This window comes from Arachis hypogaea, chromosome 2, assembly GCF_003086295.3.
Source record: "Arachis hypogaea cultivar Tifrunner chromosome 2, arahy.Tifrunner.gnm2.J5K5, whole genome shotgun sequence".
In the NCBI taxonomy this organism is placed as follows: domain Eukaryota; kingdom Viridiplantae; phylum Streptophyta; class Magnoliopsida; order Fabales; family Fabaceae; genus Arachis; species Arachis hypogaea.
The window spans coordinates 51,191,463-51,218,787 of NC_092037.1; the positions used below are offsets into that span (position 1 = coordinate 51,191,463).

Below are 27,325 nucleotides of genomic sequence, written 5' to 3' on the forward strand. Positions count from 1 at the left end.
GAAGATGGCGGTGGAGCCCTAGCCGGCACCGTCCTCTCCTTCCTTCCCCCTCCTCTCTTCTTTTTCCCGTTCTCCCCCTTAGCTTTCTGATTTCTTCCCTCTTTCGAGTGTGTGTTGAGTGAGTATGAGGGGGTCTATTGCGTGAGTGAGGGACTGAGAGTGAGGACAAATTTTTTTTTTTTACTTAAGTGTTTATTTGGTTTTTTTAATAAGGAATATTGAAGATGTGAATCTAATATTAAAATAAGATAGAGCTCGTTAAAATGAGAATTTCGACACTAATTTCAAAGAATTTGGCCCAAGATTGGGCCGAACCGATCAAACCGGACCAGTATTGGGCCCAAGCCCAACTTAACTCCCCTTAATCAAATGAGCACAGCTCATTCTCCTCCCCCATTTGGCATGAAAAACACGCTAGGAAGCAGCATGAAGGGAGAGAGCATGTAGCACTTCCAAAACCCTCACTCAATTTTGATTTCTCAATAACTTTTGATCCAGATCTCCGATTGACAAACCGTTTGTGACTATGCATTCACCGCGACGAGCTCTACAAAAACCATGGAACAATTTGGTAGGTAACTCACTATTTTCTTCTCAATCAGCTTCCCCCAATTTCAAAAATTCATGAACAATTATGTTGAAAATTGTTCAATTTTGGTGTTTAGAATCAAATTAACTTGGTGGACTTGCCGAGTCTTGTCCCAATTTTCTATTGGTAAGGTGAGAATCCTATAACTCTAGTCAATTCATTAATTTGGTGTTTTGGGTATTGAATTTTGGAAATATGCTTGTGATAATTATGTTAGGTACATGTAAATATGTAATAAAAGACAATTGGAGATATTGGAAGCTTGGTGAGAAGTTCTAGTTGCTGGATTCTTTTGGTGGGTGAAGCTTACAACTTTTCCTTGTGGGTTACCTTGGATAAATACGCGAAAATCGGCCAATGTATGATTTAGGTTTCGTGCGTTTAATATATAAGGTTTTGTGAAAACTTAGGCTAGGGGACTATAGGATAAGTTGAAGTGATTTGATGTGTTAAATGATTAATCTTTATGTTATTGATGGATTAGTTGATGTGAGCATGTGTTGAGTAATGGATAATGTGGGTTGAATGTAAATATATTTATATATGCTAATATGATGATGATGAATGGAGGATTTGTGATTATGGTAATGTAATGAGATGGTTGGGAAATTGAGTGGTGTTTATTTGGATTTGTTGGTATTGTTATAATGAATACAGTTGTGATGAAAAGTGAAGGATTTTATGATGATGATAATGTGTATTTGGAATGATATGTTAGTTGTGAATGAAACTTGTAAAGTGGGATTGAATTGAGGTGTTATTGAGCTAAGGGAATGCAAGGGTTGCAAGAATTGTTGTGTTATGGCAAAGGGTAAGTTGTATTGATGATTATGCAATATTGAACTGAATGAGAATGAGTTTTAAAAAGGGAAATGTGGTTTTGGTAAAAATGAGGTTTGGATGTAATTTGGTAAAAAGTGGTTTTTGATGAATTTTGATAGTCCATAACTTGCTCCTCAAATTTTACATGGAAATGTGGTTTGTTCCAAATGAAAGATGGTTTTGTAAGCTTTTGAATGGCATAAATTTTGTGAAAAATAGAGTTTTATAGAGAAAGTTATGAACGACAGAAGTTTGGTGTGAAAAATGTGTATGCAGGTGGCTAAATTCTAGATTTGCAGCTTTCTGGGCAATCTGTATTTTTTTAGAAAAATGTACATCCACGCGTACACGTGGCCCACGCGCACGCGTGGCACGGCATTTTAAACTGCGCATGCGCGAGTAGCCCATGCGTGTGCGCGATGAGCCAACACCCATGAGAACGCGTACGCATGACCCACGCGTACACGTGACATGATATTCTCATCTAAGCATACGCATGGTAAGGGATTGCGCGTGCGTGCTGCTTTTTCATACTACCACGCGTATGCGTGGCCTCTTTTTCTGCAAAACTAGTTTATGTATTTTAAAATTAATTTCAAACTTCCAAACCTCTATTTTCATTCTCTTAGTCATAATAAGTGATATTAAGCTTAGTAATTAGTTGGAGCTAGGAAATAGAGATAACTTAGGAGTGAAGTAAAGATTAAAAATGATGAACTGTGTAAGAAGAGGTGTGTGTATGAACGAGTTCTAATACTAAGGCTTGAATGATTGATCTTCTACAAGTATTATAAAATGTATGAGGCAAGTAAGAGTGTAATATAAGAATTTGAGAATTGATGATATTGATTAACCAAGGATAATAAAATGTATGATCCATGAATTAAGTGAAATTGAGAATGAAAATGATAAATTGTAAGAAATAATCGAATAACTTGAGCTTGGGGTGCTGCCCCTATGTCAGCCGGGATTTTTTCCGTGGTTATTATTAAGCTTGAGGTATTGTTTTTTCCATGTCAGCTTGGGGTGTTGTCTCTTCTCCCCATGTCAGTTTGAAATTCATCCCATGGATATTATTGAGCTTGGGGGCATTCCTTTCTCCATCTCAGCTTGGGGATTCTCCCCATGGTGTATGTTTGAGCTTGAGAACATGTCGGGATGGCTACGTAATCGACAGTTGATATCAACAGCCATAGGACAGGCATGCATCATGTGCACATTGTTTATATTGCTTATTTGTGAACTATTTGGGGATGCCTACGTGATTATAACTTGCTAATTGTTGTACTTGTTATCTGTATTACTTGTAAGTTACTTGTGTTTGCATTGTTTACTTATTTGTCTATGTAAACTAATTGGTGATGGAAGAGCGGATGAAAGGGAGGATTGGTTAGGAGTTAGGTTTAAGGTAAGTAAGATTAGGATACTTAGACCACCTACCCCTTTTATGGCTTCTGCTTAGAAATTAAGTTTTATAATTGTATGATGGAGTTCTAGGATTGCCTCTGGTATTCCCAGGACCTTATTTATTATACGTGTGGCACCTTTACCATGCTGAGAACCTCCGGTGCTCATCCCATACTGTGTTGTTATTTTCAGATGCAGGTTAAGAAGCTCCTCGTTAGGCGTCTGGATTTCCTTGAAGCGGAGTATTCCCTGGTGTATTTTGGGTTTTTAGTTTGTATATGTTTGTATATATGTACTAGCTTGCTCTCCAAGAAACTTCATTATTTTATTCCTCATAGAGGTTACAGGAGAGTTAGGATTTTATTTCTGTATTTGGGTTACTTGTATATGTATGTATATATATATATATATATATATATATATATATATATATATATATATATATATATATATATATATATATATATATATATATATATATATATATATATATATATATATATATATATATATCCTCCGGCCAACCTTGGCTTCACAGGCTGAGTCAGGAGATAGTTATTTGTGTTCTTAGCCCTCTACTCGTGTCATCTGTCTATATATGTTATTGAACATTAGTTATCTTCTTACGCAAGTTTCCTCGTTCCCTGAACGTTGCGCTTTTAATTTTGGGAATTTGTTTTACTCGTTTTTCAAGACTCCTAGTAAAATATCTCTTTCCCTGTCATTATACATATATTTTTACTTTTAGAGGTCGTAATACCTTACTATCTCAGTCTTATGACTTAAGTATAAGATTAAGTATGGTAGGGTGTTACAACACTTTTGAAGCGCACCCAAAATATAACAATAGGTTACTTTTCAAAAGCGTTCTCTTTGGTGAGAAAAGTGTATCCATAGATAATAAGCAGAGGCTACGCTTTATATGTGATTTTTTTAATATCTAAGGAGACATTTTTCAGTGATGCCATACTTGTGTTTCCTATTCTCCTAAAAAATGTAATACGCAAAAAAGCATAGCCTATTCTATGCTTTTCAAATGTAGCTTAATAAAGTGTGGCTGAATGGGTGATTTTCTTGTAGTGATTACCTTACAAGGCATTACAATCACTTGTGAAAAGTATAAATAAACATCAACAAAGTATAAATGTCCATTTCTAAGCAAATACACTACACTTATTTTCTAATGCATTTCAATTCTTCTTCTATCTCATTGATGCATGCGCATCATGTTATGTTTTGCTATACTTTTTCATATAAGAAATCAATACATAATGCTTAATTATAGAGAATTTTGTGCTTAAATTGAATATTATTTTGATTGCTTCAGTTGATGAATTTTGCAGGAAATAATAGAAAAAGAAGCAAAAAGTACGAAACAAGCTCAAAAGAAGGAAAAAAAGGAAGTTTTGGACACGCTTTAAAGCTTTAGACATGCTTTGAAACTTTAGTCCACGCTTTTGAAAGCGTGGCCCATGAAGAATTGCATGGCGTTTAACACACTAGGTTGAATGGGAGTGTAGAATGAAATGCCTTCGAAAGTGCACTCATGCGTATGCATATCTCATGCGCACACACAACACTTGAAAAATGCATGCGTACACACGATTGAAGATTTTTGTCATGATCATGCATACGCACGACCCAGTGAATAGTGGGCGTTCCATATGCCAGGAAGAATGGGCGTTTGAGCTTTACACGCCTTCGACACATTAAGTGAAGGCTTCTATGTGCAATATACAAGGGCATTTAACACCCACTTTGGGCATGTCACATGCCACATTTTTACCTCCCAAGACCTTGTTTAATTGAGTGGCGTTCCACACGTCGCGGCCCGGTATTACACGCGGGGCCAAGTTTCAAGAATACTATTTCAAGGACCCCATTGTGAGGTCTAGGGACCAGAAGAGGAGGGGCGTTTAACACCATATTTGGGCGTTCCACACGCCATTATGAGAAGCTGAGCGTTTTTCACACCCAAGAGTGGCGTTGCACGCCAAAGAAGGCCAACTCCAGGAAAGCATACCACTTCTTCATGAAAAGCGTGGTTTTTCATATGAAAAGCGTGGTTCTTGGCCCAGTCTCTACAAACCTTGTTTGCAACACTTCAAGCCCACAATTGGACCAATGAAGCCTTGAACCGGAAGACACAAGGCTGGAGATTTAATGTGAATGATTTGATTTGATTTGATTTTATTGAATTAGTTTGAATTTAATGATTAGGTTTTATTTTAAAGTTTAGCATAAAAAATCCTTAAGGAACTTGGAAAAGAGAACCGGGGGGCGGATCCGAGGATCAACCCTTTGCCGTTTTCTCATATTCTTTTTTTTTTTTGTTAGTTTGAAGCATGAGCCACTAATTTTCTTGGTTAAGGTTAGGAGCCATGTTCATCTTTTTGTGGATTATTAATCTAAGTGTTTTATTTTATATGAGGTTTATGCTTTGATTTATTTCATGATTGAGTTTTTGTTCTTCATCGCTAAAGATTTAGAATTGTTTGAAAACATTCTAATTCCGTCTTGGATTCTAAATATTGTTTTGAAAAAAATTAATATTTGAATTAGCTTAGAATCTCTTTCACACTACTTTTTGATATCACTAGGAATATATTCAAAGAGTGTGCGATACTTTGTGAATTTCAATTACTAGGACTAGTTTGAATACATGACATATAATTCAACCTAAAGACTATTTTTGAATCTTACTTGAAATTGAATCAGAATTGTGCTTTACCTCTTTTTCTTAAGCAATTGACTAAGGAATTAGCTGTTAATTAAGTTAAAGAGAAATTAAATTATTAAGGAATTGGAATTTGATTATTTATGATTGATCGTGATTGATCTTTGCTTACCTTATCTAAATAGACACAAGGATTGTCTTCCTAAGGAGTGAACATTTCTGACACATTAACTATCTTTATCATCTTGCTTTCTCAACCAATTTGCTTTTGTTAAAATTTATGTTTTTATACTATTTATTATTGAAACACTTATTCTTGATTGTCTAACTAGAATAATCAATTGACCATTGTTTGCTTAATCCGTTAATTCTCGTGAGATCGACACTCACTCACCATGAATTTATTACTTGGTACGATTCGGTGTACTTGTCGGTAGTTTGTGGTTTATAAAATCCGCATTACTCAGCAATTATTTTTAACATATGCTTCATGTTTTCATCTTTTGAACCCAAAGTCAGCTTTTCTATCTTATTTTGACATCCATCCTTTCATGGATTTCTTCACTTTTTTTTTGAACTTTTCAAATTTTTTCAACATCACTAATTTCATAAGTCCAGATGAAATAATTGAACCTAACGTCAACCTTCTGCATGGATTCATCAGAGAACGAATTGAGCTATTTCACAGAAGTTGCATAACAAATTTTTTGTCAAAAACAGAATAGCAAGCAATGACATATATCCCATAACAGACATCGCTTCGTGGGTTTTACTAAACTCGAGCATCACTACATCAAATCCAAGCAAACACTTGTCATTGTTGTAATTAAATTTCTTCGTCTGCTAATTCTTCAATATAGAAGAAAAACCACCACAAATACTAGCACAAGTTTAGTTTATGTTCTTCCTTTGTTGAGTTGTGAATATTTTTGTCGGAGAAGATTTACAAATTTTCCAATCTAAACTTATGCGAAGAGGATGTAGAAGATGTAACTTTATTATTTTTAATTACTTTTATTTCTAAAATTTTGAGGTCAATAACTGTATAGTGCCACTTGGGACAAAACGTGTCACTTGTTATCCCCAATTAACAGAAACATTAATGAAATGATAGAATGATAGATGTAATTAGCAGAACATATAACTGATTACCAAGGTTGCGAGAACCGGATCGGTCAGTAAACCGGTGAGGTCACTGGTTCAATGGTTTACTGGTTCGACCGGGGTTCAACCGGGATTCAACCGGTTTAATTAAATATTAAATAAAATTATTAAAAAACTTAAAATAGTCTTAAGTATATAAATTCAATGATCTCTAACTTAATAAAATTTGATATTTCACATAATAAATTATCCATTACTTAATATTAGAGGTTCACAAACAACTTCAAACATCAAAGTTTATAAGTAAACAAAAAATAAAACGTACATAATGACAAACCCATAATGTTCTACATTCAAAAGATACAATTACTAGCAAGTTTTCAACTAATCAAAGGTGCAACTCATCAAAAATCATAATTATCATTAAGTGTTCCAACATCTCCATCATAAGCAAGTAATCCAAAGCCACCATCATCAGAAGTACCACCAAAAGAAGCTGTATTTGAAGAATCAGCAACATTAGGGAAATCCACATCAAGTTCCACATCTCCTCCATCTAATAAAATAAAATAGAAAACCAAGAAAAAATTAAAATTACAACTTTACATCAGATATTGAGAGGAAATGAAACAAGTTTTTCTATTTCAATCACCTGTAGGATATGAAGGCATAGCATTATCCGTATAAATTAAATTTTCAATGCCTTCGATGTCTCCATTAGTAAATTCAGGATCACCTTCATCCGGCATTACCCAAAAATCTACTGTGTCAATGCTTTGAATGTCAATTGGATCATAATTCTTCTTCTTGCGATGCATTCTAGATTGAAGGCGTAGATTATAAGTGACATAAACAATGTCACTTAGCCTTTGATGCTCTAATCAGTTCCTCCTCTTTGAATGGATTTGTTCAAAGAGGCTCCAGTTCCTCTCGTAGCCGGATGATGAAGATGTTTGATGAAGAAGACGAACTGCCATTTTTTGCAAGTTAGGAGCACTCTCACCATGTAGCCTCCACCATTCACCTATCAGAATATGTAATTCAACCATCAACTCTCATTCAATATTTAAAAATCATTCAAAGTAAATTGAACATAGAAATATAAATACTTACCAGGTTCAAGTCTCTTAATTGCTTTCAATGCACTTTCCCTTCCAAAACTTCCTTTTCGATCTGATACAACTGTATCTCTTGCATTGCGGCAACCGAGTCATCGCAAAGAGTTTCAATATCAAATAAATCAAGCAAAGACCTCAATATATTTGCCTTCTCAACAAACCCCTCACTATAGAAGTAATCTGGATTCAAAAGGTATGCTGCTGCATGGAGGTCACGCTTCAAATGCTTATCCCACCACATTTTCAAGATACTTGTATGAGGTGTGTATGCAGATTTCCTATTTCTAAACATTGTCTTGATATTAAGTTTGGCTCTTTGCATGCCCGCATACACGATACTCAGAGAAGGTTTCTCATCAGCATCAACAAGCCTCAATAACTTAATTAGAGGACCAACAAGCATAACAGTAGTAAAACAATCCTCCCAAAACTTACTATCCAAGATAATTGAACTAACCATCTTCCCATTGACACTCTTGGATAATTTATGAGAAGTGAAATATTTGTCAATCACCAATGATTGCAAGTCTTCTTTATGATCATATATACTTTTCAAAGTAATGAATACAGTAGCAAAACGTGTTACTCCTGGTCGAACAATTTCTTTCCATTCTTTTCTTTTTCTAAGCCATGACAAGAAAATCATATGATTGTAAACAAAGACAGTCACTTTTGAAGCACGAGAGGCAAGGTCAGCTATATGAGGAAGACTTGCTATGTCTTTCAAGATAAGATTAATGCAATGAGCAGCACAAGGAGACCAAAAAATGTTTGGATACTTTTCATGAATGAGTTTTCCAGCAGATACATAATTCGCAGCATTATCAGTAACCACATGCACAATGTTACTAGACCCAACCCACTCAATAACCTCAGCAAACAATTTAAACAAGGTATCGGCAGTTTTTATCATATCAGAAGCATCAACAGACTTAACAAATGACATACCAGCAGGACAATAAACTAGAAAATTAATTAACGTACGCTGCCTTTGATCAGTCCAGCCATCTGCCATCAGTGTACAACCAGTCCTTTTCCACGAGCTCCTATAACCTTCCACAAGCAACTGACACTCCTTTTTAAGATCGGCCAGCAAATGAACTCTCATTTCGTCATACGACGGTCCCTTGAAACCAGGTCCAATTGCAGCAACGCCGTCCAAGGCAGGTTGAAAGTAAGGCGATTGAATTGCATTGAATGGAATCCGTGCATCAATGATCCATCTTGCAAGCCCCAACTTAACCTTGTGTTTAACTTGTTTACTGGCCAAGACACGTTTCAAAGCTGGTTGAGAGCCTGGTGTAGTCCTTTCCTTAAAATAACTTCCAATTGGAGTAGCAGCAATCGCTCTTCTCTTTCCTTTGTCTCCCATTGTTGCAGGAGCCGGAGGTTGTACAGGATTAGGCGCTTCACCCTCTTCTTCCGCTTGTGTTTCACTTTCCACATCATAACAATCAGCTGTATATTTTCTTTTTTCTGCCTTATTTTTTTTGTTTTCCTCCAAAAGTCTTTTGAATTGAAGTTCAACATCTTCAGTTACTTTGTTACAAATTTTAATTTGTCCAGGGATCTTTGCAAGATGATATTTCATTCTATATATCCCCCCTCCGTTGTAAGTATTCAAGCAAAAAATACATGTATATTGAGCCTTGTTATTTTTGTCATACTTCACTGTAAAATACTGCCAAGCTGGATCAGATTTACCTCTGGATGAATTAGTTTGAGAATCTTGTGGCTGTGGGTTACTTTGTGATTGTTCCATCTATAACAATCAGAAAACCAAAGACCAGAAAACTTCAGCAACAATGCAAAACATCAAAACATATTCAAAATCAATAACAGCAATTCAAAAAATAATGAAACAGCAACCAGAAGCAGGTAACAGAAGCAGCAATGCAAAACAGAAGCAGGTAACAGAAGCAGCAATACAAAACAGAAGCATCATAACAGAAGCAACAATGCAAAACAGAAGCAGGTAACAGAAGCAGCAATGCAAAACAGAAGCAGGTAACAGAAGCAGCAAAAAATATTCATCATGATTCATGAAGCAGGTAACAGAAGCAGCAATACAAAACAGAAGCATCATAACAGAAGCAGCAATGCAAAACAGAAGCAGGTAACAGAAGCAGCAATGCAAAACAGAAGCAGGTAACAGAAGCAGCCAAAAAATATTCATCATGATTCATAAAGCAGGTAACAGAAGCAGCAATGCAAAACATATTCAAAATAAAAAACATCAATCATGAAAATCAAGAAGGAGGCATATAATAGGCAAGCTCACAGAACTTCAGAAAATCAAAATCCAATTTCATAAAGGCAGCATAGAACCTCAGAAAATCAAAATCAAGAAGCATAGGTGATAGAACAGAGTCTTACCAAATTCAGAAGGAGGCGGGCTCGGCCGGTGGTCGTCGCGCGGCTGCTGTCGATGCTTGTGGGTGGCGACGAGGAGGTGGGCTCGGCCGGTGGTGGTCGCTGTTGCTGTCGATGGTTGAGGGTAGCGACGAGGAGGGGGCTGGGTCGATGGTAATCGCTGTTGCTGTCGATGGTTGTGGATGGCGACGAGGAGGCGGGCTCGACCGGTGGTGGTCGCGGGCTCGGGTATGGTGGCCTTGGTGGCCTTGATGGCTGTGGGTGGCGCCGAAGAACAATTAGGTTAGGGGAAAGGGGAAGAAAGGGAAAGAAAGGGGGGAGTATCAGATTAGGGTTAGTCATTTGGCGAAGGGTTTTCTTTTTTTTTTTTTTTAAATGCCAAAACGACGTCGTTTGGCAGCTGAATTTGCAAACCACTAAACCGCAAAAAAATCAGACGATTCTTCCGGTTCGCCGGTTAACCGCCGGTTCGACCGGTTTTTTGGTCGGTTTTTTGCCAGGCGGTTATTAGCATTACCCGGACCGATTAGACGACCGGTTCTTGGTTTTTCCGGTTGAACCGGCCGATCCGGTCCGATTTTCAGAACCATGCTGATTACATTTAATTCATTAAATTATTATTATGTACTTTTATTCTCTGTGTAATTATTTATGTGTACATTTGTCTATTCTTTTATTTAATTAAACATTTTTATTTTAAGATATATTATTTTAAACTATTCAAACATTAATAATTATTTTTGATATTAAATTGACAATAATATTTTTTAAAATTATAGACTAATGAAATGTTAATCTCAAATATAGTACAATTTAATTTAAGATACAGACAAAATTAAAACTCTTAAATTTTTGAGGTACATAACAAATTAAAAAAATTAAAATCTTAAAATCAAATTCTTCAATTTTAATTTCTTCAACTATTTTAAAAAATAAAAATTATAATATTAAATTATATCACTCATTCAATTCGAAAAAGGAAAAAATTAAAGTTTATCCCTCATACGTTATGTTTAATATTTATTTTTCGGTGATGGTCCTTTTTTGTTGATATCTTTAATATTAAAAAAGATGTTTAGGAATAACAAAATAATATATTATTTCTAGAAAACCAAAAGAAACAAAAGAAAAAGGCAAGAAAACAAGGTGAAAAAAACTACAAAAGCCACATATTCCAGGCTCCAGCGCCTCTTCTGTTCCCTGCCAACCCTGGTCGTAATCTTGTACACTCACACACACTACAGTACACACACTTCCTCAGTCCAAAAGACCAAAACCAAGCGAACCAAAAATCAAGCAAACACATACCTTCCGATGTTGTCATCGCCCATACTTGTCTCCCTCACTTTCTTCATTTCCCTCCCTCTCGTCCTACTCTTCTCCCCACAATTCCTCACCACCTCTTACCTCCCCTTCACCTCCGACACTCACGACCACACCCTCTTCCGCCGCGCCAGCGTCACCGCTGCTCACACCACCACCACCACCACAAACAACCCCAAAATTGCCTTCCTCTTCCTCACAAACTCCAACCTCTCCTTTGCCCCCCTGTGGGAGAAATTCTTCTCCGGCCATCGCCATCTCTTCAACATCTACATCCACGCGGACCCGTCCTCCACCGTCGCCGATCCTGGCGGCGTCTTTCGACGCCGCTTCATCCCTTCCAAGAAAACCAACCGCGCCTCACCTTCCCTCATATCTGCCGCCCGCCGCCTCTTGGCATCCGCCCTCATCGACGATCCCCACAACCAATATTTCGCCCTCGTCTCCCAACACTGTGTTCCTCTATTGTCGTTTCGATTCGTTTACAGTTACTTATTTTGCAACTCAATCCACTCCAGTTTCATAGAGATACTCTCCAACGAGACCAACCTGTATGACAGGTATGTAGCTCGTGGAGAAAACGCCATGCTGCCGGAAGTGCCGTACGAGGAATTCCGGGTCGGGTCACAGTTCTTTGTCCTGGCCCGGAATCATGCGGCGGTTGTGGTGAGGGACAAGAAGCTGTGGAGGAAGTTCCGGCTTCCATGCGTGACAGAGGAACCGTGTTACCCAGAGGAGCACTACTTTCCGACGCTGCTGTCCATGGAGGACAGGAAGGGGTGCACCGGATTCACACTCACAAGGGTTAATTGGACCGGTTGCTGGGACGGGCATCCTCATCTGTATACGCCGTCGGAGGTTTCGCCGGGGCTCATTCGCCGGCTAAGAGTGTCAAATTCGAGCTACCCGTTCCTCTTCGCGAGAAAGTTCTCGCCGGAGTGTCTCGCGCCGCTTATGGAAATCGCTGATGATGTCATTTTCCGGGACTGAATTGACATCGGTAAGTACTTTTTTAAGCATGCTATGTCAAATTACTGTCAAATATTCTTTTCTTATGATCTTATCTTTGATGCAAATGTCATCATTTTGACTATTAATTTTAATGTTTTCTTCCCTAATTATCAAATCATATTTTTAATTCCTAATTGTGGAATAGAGCATATCCAAATTCATTCAATAGCTTGAAAACATAAGTAAAAGCACCCAATATTGTTTATTTCGAGGAAATGGTCAAATTAGTCCTTGAAAAATTACTCTTTCTATAAATTAGAAATTGGTTATTGATAGATTTTTTTAATCAAATTCGTTTTTTTAAAATTTTAAATTAGTCATATTAGTATCACTTTCATGGCTAATAGCATCAGAATTTGTTAGTGTGGTATGTTAACATCATAACACACATCTAGTAGGACTATTAATATTATTAATTTATAAAATTAGATCAAATAAACCAAAATTGAGTAATTCCAATGCCTCAAATTATATTCTCAATTAAGTTTTGGTTTTATCTAATTTCATAAATTATTATGTTAATAGTTAATTAAGACTCCTAGATGTGTGTTGGGATGTGACTTAACGTGTTATATTAGCAAATTTTGACACCATAAACAAAGAAAGTAATGAAATGACTAACATGACTAATTTAAAATCTTTAAAGGACGAATTTGATTAATAAAATCTTTCGGAGACCAATTTGGAGAACGAGTGATCTTTCATGGATTAATTTGACCATTTACTCTATTTATTTTGCAAAAAATAAAGATTTTTAGGATGATAGATAATTTCTCTCTAAATATTGTAAAATCCAATATAAGATTTCTAAATCTGATCATTTACACACAGAAAAAGTGAGAAAAAAACCTATCACAAAAGGGAAAAGAGAATGTATTGATCTGAAATAAGAGTAGAAATTTCACTACGTAGAACCTCCCTAAGGTCAATTCCTGAATTGCATCCAGTGTGAAACAAAGAATTGGTAAAGTTTATCCTGTGGATTTAGATACCTTGTGTGTATGTTAGAGATATGATGCTGGTGGTAGATATTCCGTCTTGTGGTTTCACTTTCAATTGATTTATATCTGCACTAGTTCTCATAATTTCTTTGGTTGCACCCTTCCACGTTACTATTGTAGACCCAAAACGGCTTTTGCTTATAGCAAGTCTCCATGATTGGTTATTATTCAGATACCCGACTTTGGAGTGGATAAAGTACTAGTTAGTTTGGATTGGCTTAGTTGAGTCTAAGGGCCATGAGGAATTATTCTTGTAGAATTGCGTTAACAATATTACTTGTGTTATTAAAGCAACTCAGGGTAAATTCATTAGTTTGGTGTAGGCATGTAGTCTAAGGCTTTGGGGCATTTGATCTTGTTCACGAGTTTAATTATTTGGAGGAAAATGTTTTTGTTGGAGGGAGGTGTATTGAACCTCTAAACCTTCCAAAACTCCTCTTTTCAAGTTGGCGTGTGTTTGCAAGCTTGCAAAAAGAAAAGGAAAGCTTTGGAGGGGAGGAAGGGAAAATAAAACCAGGACTTACAAGTTTCGCTTGATCAAGAGTTTGAAATATAAAAGAAGGGCAATAGAGGACTTAGTATATATTTTGACAATATATTCTTTCATAAAATAATTTATTGGAATTAGTATATTTTATAAATAGTACAATAATTTAGTAGGGATAAAAATGTACGGTCAAATAAAATTCAATGAAAACCTAGAAAAGAGCGGTTATGGAAGGTCACCAAAAACTCTTGACCTCCGAATAATAATACTTGCGAACTATATTAAATCCTTCAAAGGCTTTCTCTCCAAAACTTCTTATACCAAACTTGCAATGTCACCCTAGAATTCTGGAGTTTTAATCAGATTTTAATATAATTACAGTTTTATTTTCTAATTTTCTAATAAATTATTGAAATATTGTATGTCTATAATTCTATACATATAAATTCCAATACATTATTCTAATTAATGTATTAGGGATGGCTTTATAAATGTTGGTCGAGAAATGTTAGGGGACTATCAGAATTTATTGTTTTTGACCATCACTTAGCTAGCAACTCAATTCCTTTAGTTTAGTAATCCAACAACATACTTTATTCCATACTTTTAAATATTAATGGATAGCTGATGGCCAAAACCAATAAATTCTGATGACCCTCTAGCATTCATCATGTAGATATGCACTTCTATTGTCATTTTATGATCCATCCTTGCAGAGGTTGTATCAAAAATCATGAGAGAATACATAAAGAAGTCTTCAACATTAGTACATAACTGAATTAGGAAGTATACTTATCAGAGGTATCTAAATGTGCCTAAGTCTGTTGTCAATTTGATAACTTCTGCGTGGTGAACACCATATGATGTGTGGCTATGTCGTTTGTTGTACTCAATCCTCTTTATCTCAAAACTTAAAAAATAGTGACGAGCATTTTATTCACGTTTCATATGGGTCCTAATTTTGAGTATATTTATGCACCAATTTGTTCAGGACAATCAATACCAGCTTTAGCCACCTAAAGCGTGTGAACAGATAGGATGTCCATATTTCAAAGCAAATTGGTTCCCTTTTACTCAGTTATTTACCTTTTCTTTCTTTCCTTTAGTTTTCTTTCTTTTATTTTAAGCTAAACGGGAGCTTCAACTTTTGGAGACACCTAACTTGGTTTGCCCTTCGGTTTTCGGGTATATGCCTTTTTTTTTCAGGGAATCTTTGATGAGTTCGGGAATACTAAAGACATCTTAATGTAAAATGCCAATGTCTTGGAGTCTTCTTGATGTGTATAGAAAATTCGATTGCTTTTTTAACTGTAAAGTGTAATTGTAATTCGAATTTCAAGTGTGTGAATGAACAAGGTGTTTTGGTATGGCTGCAGAAAAAAGGCAAGGCTGGTCTCCAAAGGAGGCCTAAATTGTCAATTAATGAGCAATAGTTCAATTGTAAATTCGGGGTACGTTTTGTTTATTATTAGTGTAGTATTTTTATTCGTAATAATACTATGGGAATATAAATAATTATTACGGGAATATAAATTTTTTAAAGTTATATCGACTTTGTTTCGACATTATACGTTATGGCACAAAAAATTTATAAAATCTAATTTTTATAAAAAGCTCTTAAGGGATAAAAGTTTTCGTCGGCAAATAATAATACATAATAGAGTTTTTGTAGATAAAAAAATTAAATAATAAGCTATTTAGTTATTATTTTTATGGAAAAGAGTTTAATTTTTTATTAATAATTAATTTTAATATTATGTTTGTTATTTAAAAATAATAATTTTTTTATATAATTAGATCAGTATAAAAAATTTATATTGATAGTTATAAAATTAATTTAAAATTAATTTTTTTAAATAGTTGAATTTTGATTTTAATTATTGATCATAATAATAATATTCTTTTCAAATGATATGAGATAAATATTTAAAGAAAGAGAAGTAAGAATATAGATTAAAAAAATAAGTAGTAAAAATTTAAAATTTAATGAAAAAATAAAAAATATGTATATAATAATATTTATGTGAATAATATTATGGGATTATTTTTTAATGACATTTAATTATAAATTTAATACATTTTTTAAAATTACGAATTTATCTAAATTATATTATTTTATTAATTTTATTTTTTTTAGAACAAAAAGATAGAGAAATAAAATTTTAAAGAGAAAAGAGAGAAAGATAAAGGAGAGAGGGAGTTTGTTAATTTTAGAGAAAAAAATTTATTTTAATTTTAATGAAAAAAATTTCGTGACATATTTTAGTTTGTCAAATTAGTAATATAAAATATAAATGATAAGTTATATATAGAAAGAGAAGGGTAGAGAAAAATAAAGAAGGGAAGAGAGATAAATAAGAGGATGTAGGAAGGAACTTTATTAATTTTAGAGAAAAATATTTTCTCTTAATTTTAATAAAAAAGTGTTATGGAATATATTTTGATTGTAAATTATTAATATAATATAGTTATATTTTAATTTCAATTATAATTTTTTAATTTTAGTTTAATTTTAATTGTAATTAGAGAATGTTATGTTATACATTTTAATTGTTAAATTTGTAACTAATTATTAATAATAATATATAAGAGAGATAGAATGAATGAAAGAACGAGAGATATAGAAAAAAAGAGAAAAAGAAGAAGAGATAATTCTTTTTGGAAAGAAAAATTTAATTTTAAATAGTGACATATTCTAAATCATAAAATTAATAATAGATAATAAATTTTTTCATGCAAAAAACGGAGTATTCATCATAAAATTAAGAATAGTGATTATTTTTATGCCTGTTTGCAGGGATTTTCATGGATGAGACAATAGAATTTTTAATGGTTTTCACTTTAAAGCTGAATATTGAATTATCACTTGGCTAAGAGGAAAGAGTCTCTTTCTGTGGATGACATCTCAGTTTAGATTTGAAATGTATTAAAGGTGATCATACAATTAAAATATAATTTTTTTATGAATGAATAATTTTAAAATAGTCTAAAACATGGCAAAAACAGAATGAAGTTTTGTTATAGGCATTGGGTCAAAAGAATGAAATTATAAATAATTTCTTAAGGAATTAAATTGATGAAAGTAGATTGGTTAAATTTAAAATATAGAAAATGTTATTTAACTAAAAATAAAATAAACTAGATGTTCCTTCACTAATATCGCATGTTATTCTCTTTTTTACCTGATTAGTTCTTTGACATGAATATCTAGAATAGTGTTAAAATTGTTACCTTAAATTGTGAAGATCAATTTGTTTTTTAAACCCATTTTTAGTGAAAGAAACTTAAAATAATAAAAATACCCAAAAATACCTACTAATTATCCTATTTAATAACTAGCATTGAGATAAGAAGAGTAGACTAGATATGCCATTATAACTATTAGACAATGTATTTTTCCTTTGAAATAGCTTAAGACTATAAAAAGGACTTTAACTCACTATTCTTAAAGAAGACTCTTTTCGAGATCATCTTTTTTTTTGCACTATTTTAGTTCTTTTTATTGTTCTTCATTTTATTCATCAAATTCAAACAAGAGAATTTATAAAAAGGGGTTTACTATCAATTCTATACTTGAAAGATTCAATTACTGACCAAAATGTTCCTAAAAGATGTTATCGACAAAACAGTTTATGAATAATTTAAAAATACGATAAAAAAACTAATAAATATTATATTGTTTAAAAGTAATAAAACAAAATTTACATATTTAACAAACAATTCATTTATTTGATCTAGATTTTTGTAGTAACATTTGAGTAAATATTTAGAAGGTGTACACAAAAATTCAGAACAAGATTTTATCTCTTGATTTTCTTTTTATTTATAAAAAAATGTGTTTATTCACAATAATTTTTTTTTTAAATTCACTTGAAAAAAAAGACTAAATTTAAGGATGAAAGGACCTTATTTTTCTAATAATGATTGCAAAATATTACCTTAAATTTTGATCTTTAAAATCATTTTTTAGAATAGATATTTAATATCTAGTTTTTTTTGTCGCGTTTTTAAATCTTTCAAGGACTTATTTGTCGTTAACATCTTTTGGGATTCTTTTTGTCGGAGATATGAACTTTTCAGTACTATTTTGGTAGTTTACTCCTATAAAATTAGTATTTGGGTATTTTACTGGAACACTCGACAGCAAATTTCACCTAAGTTTTGTCCACTTTAAAGAGTTCATTCATCCTCTTTGTGACATCAGTAAATGTTTCAATGCTTGTTCTTTACTACCATTTCACATTTTTAGCTTTTGTGTTGCTTATATTATTTCAATAATAAAAGTTTTTTTCACAAGTTTGCATACACTTAATCTCTTCTCTTAATCTTTCTTTATTTAATTTATTCCCACAAAAGTACATGCGAATCATTTTGTGACTCCATTGTGTAGGAACACTTCGACATAATTGTAGAGTCTAGTAGCAATCATTTTAGGCAGCAACCAAGATGAGGATGAGCCCAACCAAAAAGAGAAACACACGGAGCAGTAGAATCTGAGTATAGAAGGAGGAGGTACTACTGGTCTGCAAACCGACATTATCATTCATGCTTATGTGTACAATTATATAATAGACAACCAGACAAAAATGCAAGTTTTGATCATTAAAATGTTGGCTAGGATCAAATGTGGTATAGAATCCTTTCGCCACCTTCAGTCATGAATTAAGACCATATGGAGAAAGCTGAGAACAACCAAGTCACTTGCAGAGAGTTGGTGCGCATTCTAAAGGACAGAGGAGAGGCATATGAACCCACTTGAAAGATAAACACACTATTTTGACATCATATTTTGGTAAAATTGTATCCTAACGGATACCAATTATAACAACCTAATTCTCGAAAAGATGGGACTTTTTTTTCTAAAGAAACAATTTTTTTGGAAGTTCAGCGAAGCAAACACCTATACTGCATCATCAAGCACCTCTATTGATCTAAGTCACAAAAAATTGAGTTTTCGAGCCACTTTGGCCGGAATTTTCATAAATTCGAGTGATACTATTAAACTCCTTTTAACGAGCCAATTTTGAATACGCAAAAAAATAAATAATACTATTTTATTAAATAATAATATTTTATTATAATAATATTTTATGATAATAATATAATATCCGGGTCCAAAATCTAATGGTACAAACTAATTCTAGCATTTTTTGATGAACTTAGCTATGCTAAGGTATTTTCATAGATCTTTTATAGACAAGATAATCATGTTACTAGTATCATTTATACTAGTAGCTCATATATTTATTCTATTAAGTTAAATACTTGTGATTTAATACATCTAGGTTTAGTAATTATATCTTTAGTAATATTTTATTATTAAAACTTGATGAGTCACCCTTATAACTCTTGACACATGTCACCCCTTTCTTGGAGTGGGTGGTGGCTTTTGGTTTGGCTTTGGTGGTTTGGAGCTTGGTGAAAACTTGTTGAAATCGAGTTTGGTGTTTGAGCATATTAGGAATTGGCCAAAGTATGGTTTCGATTTTCTTTATGTAATATGTAATGTTTTTGGATACATAGACTAGTTGACTTTAAGATAGGATTGAATTAAATAAATGGTAGATTGGATTATGTATGCGGCATGTGAAATGTAATGAAGATTTTATGAGTTATGTATGTTAGAGTTTGATTATGATGTTGATGAGAAAATTGATGATTGGTGTTGTTGATGGAAATTGATAGATGTTGTAGTGGTGTTGTGTGGAAAGAATTGGAATAATAATGAGGATGATTATATGATTTGATGATGAATGATGATAATTGTGTATATGACTTGTATATGGAATAATGTTATTGTAATTGGGTTATGGAATGAATTGAGGAATGGAAGTGATTTGGGTATTTTGGTAGTGATGTGTGTTTGATTGATAAGGTACATGAAGTATAGGATTGGGATTTTGGTGTGTTGGCTTTGGTTTGATTGTGAATTTTGGAAGTTTGAGAACTTAGTGAACTTTTGGTAAAAATCAGTTTTTAGTGAATTTTGGCGGATCATAACTTAAGCCTCTATTTTCGAAATTAATTGGAATCTATTTTAAATTAAAGATAATTTCAATGGCTTTAAAACGATATAAAGTTTGAGGAAAATTGATTTTTCCAGAGGAAGTTATGAACGTTTAAAGTTTGGTGTTTAAAACTGATTTATGCAACTTTGCAAAATTTTCCAAGTCTGGGATTGCATGCGTACGCGAACACCCCATACGCGAGATAGCGAGAGTGCCATTCTGTTTGGCACCTATGCGTACGCGAAATGAGCTAAATTGTATGTATGCATATGCATACATCCTATTTTGCTAAAAAATGTATTTTCTTCATTCTTAAGGGTTTTATAACTTTCCAAACTTCCTCTAAATGCTGTTTAAGATTGCTAACTAGTAATTAGACTTTAAGACTAATAAAGATGGGTTAGTGAGCTAATTGGTAATTTTTTTGGTATGAGTTTAAAAGACGTGACTTAGGCTTGGTATGTCAGTTGGGTGGATTTATCTTATGAACTAACGGGGAGCTAGGTTGATGATGAACTTGATATATTGATGAAGGATTATGGTTAATAGAATGAGAGTAAGCGGAATTGTGCTATGAGCAGTGGCATTTGAGATTGGATTACGTTATTGTGATAAGTTTTATTCTTCGTTGTAGGGGTTGTGGGAGTCTCCTACTTGTGTTCGGATAAAAGGGTTGAACCTAGGTTTCTCACTCATATTTTTCGCTCAAGAGGAAGGTGGTAGTGCACTCTCCCTGGGAATATTTTTCTCTGAAAGGCGAAGGTGGTAGGGCATTCATTTCTCGGAATTATTCCTCCTGAGCATGCGTTTTCTCTCTGGTTGCAAGGTGGTAGGACACTATACCTCAGAATCATGCGGCATCCAGAGGAAGGTGATAAGACACTCTCCCTCGGAACGTTTTCTTTTGAAAAGAGAAGGTGGTAGGGCACTCATCCCTCGAAATTATTCCTCCTGAGTATACGCAACAGAGAGACTAATTCAGAAGTTGTCGACCAAATTTTGTGTCGAATTTGACACTATAATCGACATGTGAAAAGGGTTAAGTGTCATGAAAAGGACATATGTCGGTTTTATTATATACATGCATAATAAACATAGTAAGTGTAGTAAGCATAGTAAACTACATTTTATTTCTTTCTTCATTCTCATAATAAACATAGTAAGTGTAGTAAGCATAGTAAACTACATTTTATTTCTTTCTTCATTCTCATAATGGCTTCGGCCATTCTTTTCTTTTTTTTATATATTTAAACTTAATAATAATAATAATAATAATAATAATAATAATAATAATAATCCTTTTATTTTTTTATTTTGAAATATCTTATTATATCAAAAATTATTTAAAAATTCTAATAGATTTTAAATTCAAAATATTATCAAATTTAATTTAATTTTTTTTAGGAAAATAATTTTTTTAAATAAAATAATAAATCATGAATAACCTATTATTTATTTTTATTTTAAAAATTCAGAATGTTATGTTCCATCCACCTTACAAAAATTTTCGCCATCAAAAATTGATATATTGGAACAAATTCGAATCTAAATCATAGAAAAATAAGACCTATAAAGAGAAATACGCGTAATGTTGAAGATAGTATTCGAAAGAAGTCAGGTAGGCAATTAAATTTACTGACAAACAATGGTACCCATGAATGATAAGATACGGTTGGAAAATAATCAGATCACATTCTGAGAAAATTCAAAGAAGAGAATTCCAATGAAGATAATGAAAGAAGAGATGACACCAAGTCACATAGCACGAATAAAGAATATACGTCGAAACGAATCCTTAAAACGTAATTTCTAACATTTGCAAATCCCGTGATTCACATAACCTATTATTTCTATGTCGTCTATGATAATCCATTAGCGTTCTCGTATACACAAATCATCAGTATTAAGTTGGCCAAACCTAATACCACGAGGAATGCAAAGGTCGACTAATAGCAATAATCAATAGACAGTCATGCATCTGAAACTCAAACTCTTGTCATTAAGACAAGTCTTACCGCATGATAGACACTCAGAGTATGCAATGAAGCATAGTCAGTTCATTCCCAAGGCTCTAACAGGAACAAACTGCCCTGATACCATAATGTAACACCCTAGTTTTTAACACCTCGTGATCGTACTAAAAGCCCAGACGTCACTTACCTCTAAACCTTTATATTTTATATTACCTTTATTTAATATTGAGCCTTCACGAATACGAATCAAAATTTTAATCAAGAAATCGAAAGAATAATTTATTTTAAATCACTTAACCACAGAAGTATATATTCACATAATTTTATATACATAGACTTATTAAGAAATCGTCAAATACAAGTTCTTATCCCTCTAAAAACCAAAGAAAATAACTGACAAGGGGAAAATAAAGTCTAAAACAAAATCAAAAATAGAAAATACAGATATATATATATATATATATATATATATATATATATATATATATATATATATATATATATATATATATACATAAAACTCTTATGTTCATTTGCGGCTCCGCGCCAAAGATTTTTGAACCTGTTGCTGAAAAGAAAAATCTGTAGGGGATGAAAACGTCGTCCTCGTATGTTCCCAGTAGGGAAGGTGAATACCGTGAGAGTAAAGAAATAATATGCAAATGACTACTTTATAACTTTTAAAAATAATTACCTTTAAAATTCTTTGAACTCACTTTAAAGACTTTAGTTAGTTTTCTTTAAATTACATTACTAAGTTCGCAGCATAACAAAATACCCAATTAAGCACACAAGCAAAACACCAAGGCAAACAGCACAAGCAAACAACACAATCACAGGAAAATAAAATATACAACCACAATCAAATGCTAATGCGCAAACAATATGATGCATGTCTGTCCTAAGCAGGCCATGAGCTCATGTATCGGTTGCCTACCCGCTCCCGACATTACCCGGGCACGCGTCCCAGATATGGCTTTCCAGATGCATACAATGTGCTTATAAGTCTTATGGCTAAACCGCATACAGTGTGACTTTCAAATCAATAAGCTTACATTTGGAAAACAGTTCTCAGTGTGTGGGCGTCCCCACTATACATTTGGCACTAAAGCCCAAACAAAGTCGCATCTGTTCTCCTGTGGCAGACATTCCTTTAATTAATATATTCCTTTGATATGTGTTCTCTGCTCTCCTGTGACAGAGATTCCTTTAATTATCTCTCTTTCCTTTACTTTTCGTTCTTCTTCTTTTCTTTCTTATCAAACCGAACTCAAAACATAACTTAAAGAAAAATTCCTTCTCAAAAGATTGAGTTTAAAACATTATACTTTTCTTAATAAATTTAATTGAAAATAAAATTCTTTTCGTAATAAATCAAAAATCAAATAATATTCTTAAATCAGATTTGCTTTTAAATAACACTTTAAATAAAATCTTAGAGTTTTATAAAAAATTTAGCAGTATTTCCTTTAAAATTCGGACTATACCACCCTTTCAAGGTCCCAACCAAACAATCTCTCAACCATTTCAAATATCAAATCCTTTTCAATAATCAAACCATTTTCAAATATCAAATAATTCTCAATAATCAAATCGTTTCCTTTGAAACTAAGCCATGTTCTATTTCAATGAAACTCAGCTTCCTTTCAAATCCTTTGCTCTTGAATCAAACTAATAATTACTAATGAATTAAACCAATAATTTTTTCAAACTCTTTCCAACGGTTTCAAACCTAAGTCATTTCTTAGTATAAATTTTATAATTCAGACTTTGAATATAAAATTCTTTTCTTAATATGAGTAAATATGCAATCAGATCTTTTTCAACATAGGATCATTTTCTTAAAATAGGTTCATAAATCGGATTTTCAATAAAAAGATCATTTCTTAATATAAGTACATATAAAAATTAAGTTTTCAAAACAAAATCAATTTTTGTTTGTTTTTACGAGAATACGGGCAGAATCCCTCCTCAAAACTCGAATTCACCAGCCTTATGGTTCCCTCACTTTCATAACTTATCGAAAGTTTACCAGCCTTCCATCAGTACTTTTCAAACACAAGGTTCTCAATAATCGACATATGATTCCAATCCTAGTAAAATCATTTATATAGTAACACCAAAATCAATTACCATTCACTTTCTCAACCAAAAACTCAATCACAATCATAGCCAATCATCCATAGCAAAGAAATCCAAACTCAATAACATTATAATTACCAAGGTTCGGAAAACCGGACCGGTCATCAAACCGCTCTAGCTACTGGTTTATTGGTTCATTGGTTCAACCAGTCTAACCGGTGGTTCAACCGGAAAAACCGTTTTAAAATAAAATAATAAATAAATTATAAATAAACATCCTAAAAATATAATTATAATATAATATAAATATTAAAATAGTTTTCAAATCTAAAAAACTACATTAAATGTCATCAATCAAATTCATATAATCTTATTAATATACAAACTCAAGTTAAATAGTATAAAGAAATATCAAATATCAAATATCAAATGTCAACATAAAGATTTATCAATCATCAAAACTTCAAGATGTTCTTGTGAGTTTCTTTTTTTTTGGGATAATTATTTAAACATTATGTAATTATGATTGTGATTTCAACTACTGTGCTAAAGAAATCTTCAAGTAACAAGGATATGTTGATGGTGGTGGTGTCTTCTGAGGCATCAATGTCTCCTCATCCAACCCCTCCAATTTCTTCAGCTAAAGCCATAACAAAAGGAATGGTACCAGAAATTGACGTAGTTAATGGATCATCAAATGAGAAGCTTTTTGTTATTGCAAGTGAAGATGAACAGGCCAATGCACAAGTTTGAATGTAGCAATTAACTTAACAGAGCCGAAAAGAAAAAAGAAGCAGCAACAAAAGTTAAATACCAACAACAAATAATCACTCTAAACCCTGAAATCAATAACTATTTCAACAAAAATTCAGAAACATCATACTTAAAAATTAAAAAATAGCAACAGCAGCATAACAAATCCATTTTAATCAACAATTTCAACAACACAAAATCAATAATTTAATTAATTTCAGATTCAAAAACCACAAATCAGAGTATCAGACATTCAAAATACTAAACCTTCACGCAACAATTACAAACAAAGCCAGTAAAACCAGCACAATCAGCAACTACAAATCAAAGCAAAACCAGCAACTACAGATCAAAGCCATTAGCAAATTTGAACAAAGAAATTAGGAGCCATCAGCAAAACCAACAATTAGAAAACAAAGCCAGCAATTACAAAACATTAAACCTTCACCCAGTAATTACAAACAAAGCCAGCAAAACCAGCACAACCAGTAACTACAAATCAAAGCAAAACCAGCAACTACAGATCAAAGCCATTAGCAAATTTGAAAAAAGAAATTAGGAGCCATCAGCAAAACCAACAATTAGAAAACAAAGCCAGCAATTACAAAACACTAAACCTTCACCCAGCAATTATAAACAAAGCCAGCAAAACCAGCACAACCAGCAACTACAAATCAAAGAAAAACCAGCAACTACAGATCAAAGTCATTAGCAAATTTGAACAAATAAATTAGGAGCCATCAGCAAAACCAGCAACTAAAAAACAAAGCCAACAATTACAAAACACTAAACCTTCACCCAGCAATTAGAAACAAAGCCAGTAAAAGTAGCACAACTAGCAAAGCCAATCAATCAAGTACTGACTGAGCATTCTATTTTGATTCTATGACTGGAAAGCAACAAATTCAGTAACAAATTCAAGTTATAGCAACAAATTTAACAAATCCTAGTAAAGTCCCGATTTAAAGCAAAAAGGCAAATTTATTGATTACCAATTCAGCAATCAGAGTAAGTATTACTGACTAACAGAGCAATCAGAAGTTCAGAACCATACATACAAATTTGCAAATTTCAAAATTTATAACATTTCTACTAGAAAATACAAGGGAATACCAAACTGGAAACTAAGAGGGAAGACCGAAGAAGAAGAATTGAAGAACCAAGCTTCAGAACCAAACTTCAAAGTTCAAACCAAAACCGAAGAAGAATTGAAGAAAAATGGAACAAAAATTGAAGAAGAAGACCGAAGATGAAGATGAGCCACTAACCTGGTTCCGTGCCATGAAGCCAGCGAAGATGAAGAGTACCTACCGAGTTACTGGGTTAGGGTTCGACGACCTGGGAACGGCGGTGCCGCTGACAACATGTGAACGGCGGCTTCCGATGGAGGGCTAGGGTTCCTTCGCTTTCAGAGTTCTCCAATCTCCAAAGGGAGTATACAGTATAGTGACAAATGATGAAATGAATGAATGATTGGGGAAAGGGGTTGGTTCACGCGTGGTTCCTTTTCTTTCTTTTTTTTTTTTACGAATTTAAAAACGACGTCATTTTATCCGAACCGACCGGTTACCGGTCCGGTCCAACCGACCGGTTCTCGGCCGGTTCGGGAGTTCTCTAGTGGTTTTTCCAGGAGCGGTTATAGGTAGAGGACCGGACCGCTTGCATTGCCGGTTCCCAGTTAAACCGGTTCGACCGGCCGGTTCGGTCCGATTTTCAGAACCTTGATAATTACTAATATAATTACTAATACATTGTAATTATTTACTATACTTTTGGACATTGTTAAATTGAAAACTGTTAATTTTAAAATAAAACCCCTTATCTTCGTACGGAACCAAAATAACGGAAGCTCTAGAGAAGCTTTCTGATGGAGCTACTAAAGAAGAAAATGTCATAAATTATCTATGCCTCCTAAAATTCCAATTGACTGAACTCAAAAGAAAGAAGTGCTACGTTACCGTTAATTTCTACCGAATAAAAATAACACCAACGTGTAAAAGAAGAAGATACGAACACTTTTACCGAATTAGATTTTTTTATCGGAATTACAAATTTAAAGTAATTAGAGTCGAAAACATGAAGGTTCGACGGTTTCTCTCCCTCACCTTCGGTTACTCTTTCTTTCCCTTAATCCTTGATTTTGGTTTCGGTGATGAAAGAAATCAAATGAAGTAAAAATGGTAATGATAATTAATATATAGAAGGATATGTGTCATGTATATATGTATATATATGATTACATGTAGCCACGTTGTTTTCTTTCTTTTTATTTTTTTCTTAATTGGCTTCGTTCGTGATTTAGAAGAAAGAATGAATTAGTGCTGAAGCTTTTATTAAGAAAAAGATTAGGTGTCATGAAAAGGACATATGTCGGTTTTATTATATACATGCACAATAAACATAGTAAGTGTAGTAAGCATAGTAAACCACATTCTATATTTCTTTCTTCATTCTTAATGGCTTCGGCCATTCTTTTCCTTTTTTTTTATATTTAAACTTAATATTAACAATAATAATAATAATAATAATAATAATAATAATAATAATAATCCTTTTATCATTTTTTATTTTAAAATATATTATTATATAAAAAATTA

General features: G+C 33.2%; 2 protein-coding genes and 1 long non-coding RNA gene across 4 annotated transcripts; 1 reads left to right on the forward strand and 2 right to left on the reverse strand.

Moving 5' to 3' along the window:
* Positions 1 to 7,476: 7,476 nt before the first annotated feature.
* Positions 7,477 to 10,432, reverse strand: LOC112724994 (uncharacterized). The gene is made up of 3 exons (XM_025775436.1): positions 10,094 to 10,432; positions 7,746 to 9,479; positions 7,477 to 7,623 (listed from the first exon to the last, which is right to left on the reverse strand). Exons 1-3 carry the CDS (start codon positions 10,430 to 10,432, stop codon positions 7,477 to 7,479), a joined length of 2,220 nt encoding a protein of 739 aa, XP_025631221.1.
* Positions 10,433 to 11,257: 825 nt separating this feature from the next.
* Positions 11,258 to 15,357, forward strand: LOC112744079 (glycosyltransferase BC10). 2 transcript variants are annotated; one of them, XR_003172606.3, is made up of 3 exons: positions 11,269 to 12,413; positions 14,904 to 14,989; positions 15,119 to 15,357. XR_003172606.3 is itself a non-coding variant. In XM_025793564.3 (2 exons), exon 1 carries the CDS (start codon positions 11,405 to 11,407, stop codon positions 12,401 to 12,403), a length of 999 nt encoding a protein of 332 aa, XP_025649349.1. In that variant the 5' UTR covers positions 11,258 to 11,404; the 3' UTR covers positions 12,404 to 12,413; positions 15,119 to 15,357. The 2 variants fall into 2 exon arrangements, 1 of the variants encoding a protein (XP_025649349.1); XM_025793564.3 differs by lacking the exon at positions 14,904 to 14,989 and having other exon boundaries at positions 11,258 to 12,413.
* An 8,963-nt stretch (positions 15,358 to 24,320) lies between these two features.
* Positions 24,321 to 26,236, reverse strand: LOC140179065 (uncharacterized). The gene is made up of 2 exons (XR_011872786.1): positions 25,997 to 26,236; positions 24,321 to 24,615 (listed from the first exon to the last, which is right to left on the reverse strand). It is a non-coding gene; the product is annotated as an uncharacterized lncRNA (long non-coding RNA).
* Positions 26,237 to 27,325: the final 1,089 nt, after the last annotated feature.

Excerpts from the sequence above, each read along its gene's own strand:
- LOC112744079 (XM_025793564.3), top strand. The coding sequence starts at position 11,405 with ATGTTGTCATCGCCCATACTTGTCTCCCTCACTTTCTTCATTTCCCTC.
- LOC112724994 (XM_025775436.1), bottom strand. The coding sequence starts at position 10,432 with ATGACTAACCCTAATCTGATACTCCCCCCTTTCTTTCCCTTTCTTCCC. Across the intron at positions 9,480-10,093 it reads CCCGCCTCCTTCTGAATTTG|ATGGAACAATCACAAAGTAA; the intron begins GTAAGACTCTGT and ends TGATTGTTATAG. Across the intron at positions 7,624-7,745 it reads AGGAAGTTTTGGAAGGGAAA|GTGAATGGTGGAGGCTACAT; the intron begins GTGCATTGAAAG and ends ATATTCTGATAG.